This window comes from Artibeus jamaicensis, unplaced genomic scaffold (assembly GCF_021234435.1).
Source record: "Artibeus jamaicensis isolate MK-2021 breed Jamaican fruit bat unplaced genomic scaffold, CSHL_Jam_final contig_490, whole genome shotgun sequence".
NCBI lineage: Eukaryota > Metazoa > Chordata > Mammalia > Chiroptera > Phyllostomidae > Artibeus > Artibeus jamaicensis.
The window spans coordinates 11042402-11046217 of NW_026521861.1; the positions used below are offsets into that span (position 1 = coordinate 11042402).

Genomic DNA, 3816 nt, shown 5'->3' on the forward strand with positions numbered 1-3816 from the left:
CGAGAAACGATCTCTCAGACAAAGTCTTCCAACCCGAGGTCAGACGAGGCTCTAGGAGCTTAGAGAACACAGGGGTCCCATCTCCTCGAAAGAAAGCGCGGAGTCCGCTCTGCAGGAAATCCGGGCACTGGAGGTACCCAGGGTGCCAGGGGAGCGGGGGGCGCAGGAGGGAGCTGAACGCAGGCAGCAAAAGTGCGGAAGGGAATGGAGCAGGAGAGAGTGGGAGCCGCAGGAGCGGGCAGGGACGCGAGTGAGAGCCAGATGCTGTACACAGCTTGGGGGAACGGGGCGCTGGAACCAACGGGAGCAGGAAGGGGTGCGAGCACAGGCATCGGCAGCGGCCGGAGAGTTACTGGCTAGAAGACCTACCCCGGGCTCCCTACAGCCTCTGAACTGAGGGTGCGAGGAGGATGCGGGGAGTTGGAGGGTAGGAGGGTGGGGGGAGGGAAACAGCTAGGGGCGTGCCTTTGCCCGGATTGGCTGCAGGAGCTGACGCTAGGCCCCAGGGGTTGGCTTGGGGGAGTGGGAATGGGGTGGGGTGGGTGTTGGGTGCCTGGACTGCCGGCTCTGCGCGCTCAGAAACATGCTGAGGTCCCGGCGGCTGTTTCGGCAGCGGCAGCGGCTCCAGCAACAGCGGCGGCGGAGGCGGCGGAGGCGACAGAGCTCAGCTCCCGCAGAAAAGGTGCCCGGCGCCCAGCCTCTGGCTCCGCGCCGTGGCTGCCCTGACCTGGCTGAGACCTCCCTCCACGCGCCCAGCTACCGGGACCTCTGGGGTGTTCCCCAAACACTGCCCAACCCCGCCACACCCCCCGCCCCCGGCCTCGGAAGCTCGGCATGGGCGTGGGGGCGCTCTCCCTGGGCGCCTCGGAGCACTGCAACCTGTCATCTGCTGCACCTCTCCCCGACGGCACGGCCACCGCGGCGAGACTGCTGGTGCCTGCGTCGCCGCCCACCTCGCTGCTGCCCCCAACCAGCGAGGGCCCTGCGCAGCTGTCGCAGCAGTGGACGGCCGGCATGGGCCTGCTGATGGCACTTATCGTGCTGCTCATCGTGGTGGGCAACGTGCTGGTGATCATGGCCATCGCCAAGACGCCGCGGCTGCAGACGCTCACCAACCTCTTCATCATGTCCCTGGCCAGCGCTGACCTAGTCATGGGGCTGCTGGTGGTGCCTTTCGGGGCCACCATCGTCGTGTGGGGCCGGTGGGAGTATGGCTCCTTCTTCTGCGAGCTCTGGACCTCGGTGGATGTGCTGTGCGTGACCGCCAGCATCGAGACCCTGTGCGTCATCGCCCTGGACCGCTACCTCGCCATCACGTCTCCGTTCCGCTACCAGAGCTTGCTGACCCGCGCGCGGGCGCGGGCCCTCGTGTGCACCGTGTGGGCCATCTCGGCCCTGGTGTCCTTCCTGCCCATCCTCATGCACTGGTGGCGGGACGAGGGCGACGAGGCGCGCCGCTGCTACAACGACCCCAAGTGCTGCGATTTCGTCACTAACCGGGCCTACGCCATCGCCTCGTCCGTGGTCTCCTTCTACATGCCCCTGTGCATCATGGCTTTCGTGTACCTGCGGGTGTTCCGCGAGGCCCAGAAGCAGGTGAAGAAGATTGACAGCTGCGAACGCCGCTTCCTCGGCGGCCCCGCTCGACCGGCCTCGCCCGCGCCCTCTCCGGAGTCCCCGCGACCCGCCGCCGACCCGCTGGCCAACGGACGCACCAGCAAGCGGCGGCCCTCGCGCCTCGTGGCCCTGCGCGAGCAGAAGGCGCTCAAGACCCTGGGCATCATCATGGGCGTGTTCACGCTCTGCTGGCTGCCCTTCTTCCTGGCCAACGTGGTGAAGGCCTTCCACCGGGACCTGGTGCCGGACCGCCTCTTCGTCTTCTTCAACTGGCTGGGCTACGCCAACTCGGCCTTCAACCCCATCATCTACTGCCGCAGCCCCGACTTCCGCAAGGCTTTCCAGCGCCTGCTCTGCTATGCGCGCCGGGCCGCCTGCCGGAGGCACACGGCCGCCGGCGACCGGCAGCGCCCCTCGGGCTGCCTGGCGGTATCCCGGCCGCCGCCGTCTCCCGGGGCCGCCTCCGACGAGGACGACGAGGACGTCGGGGCCGCGCCGCCCGTGCGCCTGCTGGAGCCCTGGGCCGATTGCAACGGCGGGGCGGTGGCGGACAGCGACTCGAGCCTGGACGAGCCGAGCCACCCCGACTGCGCCTCGGAATCCAAGGTGTAGGGCCCAGCGCCTCCGCCCCAGCTCTCTGCCGCGGCGCACGGGGCCGGGGCGCGGACTCTGCGTGCTGGGGCGAAGAACGTCCTGGAGCCCAGAGTGACTTCCCAGGGGAAAGAGATACGTGTTTACTCAAGACCTGAAGCAGGTGAACTCGAAGCCCACAAACCTCATCTGAATCATCCAAGACAAACAGAAAAGCCACGGAACGTTGCACAGAAAGGAAAGTTTGGGGAGGGGTGGGAAAGTGGCTTGCTAAATTTTCTTGGGTTCTTTTTCCTGTTTGTGGTTCGGGCTTCTTTTGAGCGTGCGTGTGGTGCATCTTTAGGTTTTTTTTCCAGGTGGCACTTTCTATGAGGACCGAGTAGGGGAGAGGAGAGGCATTAGGGGATAAAAGTCTATCAGCTTGGCTTCCCTCCCCTTCCCGAGAGCAGAAGCAGTCACCCGGAGAGAGGGAACCATGAAAATTTGTCAGGACACGCTTCCTTTTGCTTTCTGGAGAAATTTCAGTTTCATTCCCGAGTAATGATTTCTCCTGTCCTTAGAGCAAAGGGAAAGGATGCATGCAAAAATCGCGTTTCGAGAAACTGTCAGCTGTTCTCGAAACAAGCCTCACCCTGCTTTCCTTGTGTAGGGCAAGCCTGCTGTTCCCACGTGCCCAGGTGCCGGGGCGGAGGGGTTTCTACCTCACACTGTGCACATTGCACAGCCAGACAGAAAGACTTGTTTATATTAAACAGCTTATTTATGCATCAATACTAGTTGGAAGGACCAGGCACTGAGCCTCTGTGCCATGTGACTCTGTCCATTGAAGACAGAACAGGAAAAGGAAAAAAAAAAAAAAAGAGGTTTCAGTTCAGATTACTGCACATGTGGGTAAAAAAAAAAAAAACGAAAAGGAGTGGGTCAAAATGCCATTTTTGCACAGTGTTAGGAATTGTAAAGTCCACAGAATGTGTTACTCGCACAAAAAGAAATTAAATATTTTTTAATGGGGAGGGGGGAAGATCTTAAAAACTAAAATAAAATTCAAACTCTACTTCTGTTGTCTATTATTTTATTGAGCTAACGATTTATTGGGAAAATGCCTTTTTATACTCTTTTATCATGGTACTGTAACTGTATCCATATTATAAATACAATTATCTTGAGGATTTTTTAAATTATTTTTTATGTCCAAGTGCCCATGTGATTCTGCTGGTAAAACTGAGCACTTGTGTGTAAATTCTATTTCCTCTGTGTGTTTTACCAAGTATTTATACTCGGGTGCAACTAACTACTGTGTGAGGAATTGGTCTATGTGCAATAAATACCAATGGAGCACAATCAAGGTTATGAACCGTGTGTCTGTAAGAGGTCAGTGATAATGGAGAAGAAAGTTTGCTTTATTCAAAATATAGGTTTCCCATAGAGCTCTTTTAATAGCTTTTCATGACTCAATAACATAACAACATGCTTCTAAACCAAATAAGGCATGCACCTACCGAGGCTGCAGGCTCGCCCTAAATTTTCGCAGCCAGCTGGAAGGTATCCTAGACTACCGGTAGGTGTTTTCCAGATCCCATCGGCTACATCTGACTTAAGAAGTAACAC

General features: G+C 58.2%; 1 protein-coding gene across 1 annotated transcript; it reads left to right on the forward strand.

The window, feature by feature from the left end:
- Positions 1-559: 559 nt before the first annotated feature.
- ADRB1 (adrenoceptor beta 1) lies at positions 560-3549 on the forward strand. Its single transcript, XM_037132885.2, has one exon. It carries the CDS (start codon positions 835-837, stop codon positions 2227-2229), a length of 1395 nt encoding a protein of 464 aa, XP_036988780.2. The 5' UTR covers positions 560-834; the 3' UTR covers positions 2230-3549.
- Positions 3550-3816: the final 267 nt, after the last annotated feature.

Coding starts and splice junctions, on each gene's coding strand:
- ADRB1 (XM_037132885.2), top strand. CDS start 835: ATGGGCGTGGGGGCGCTCTCCCTGGGCGCCTCGGAGCACTGCAACCTG.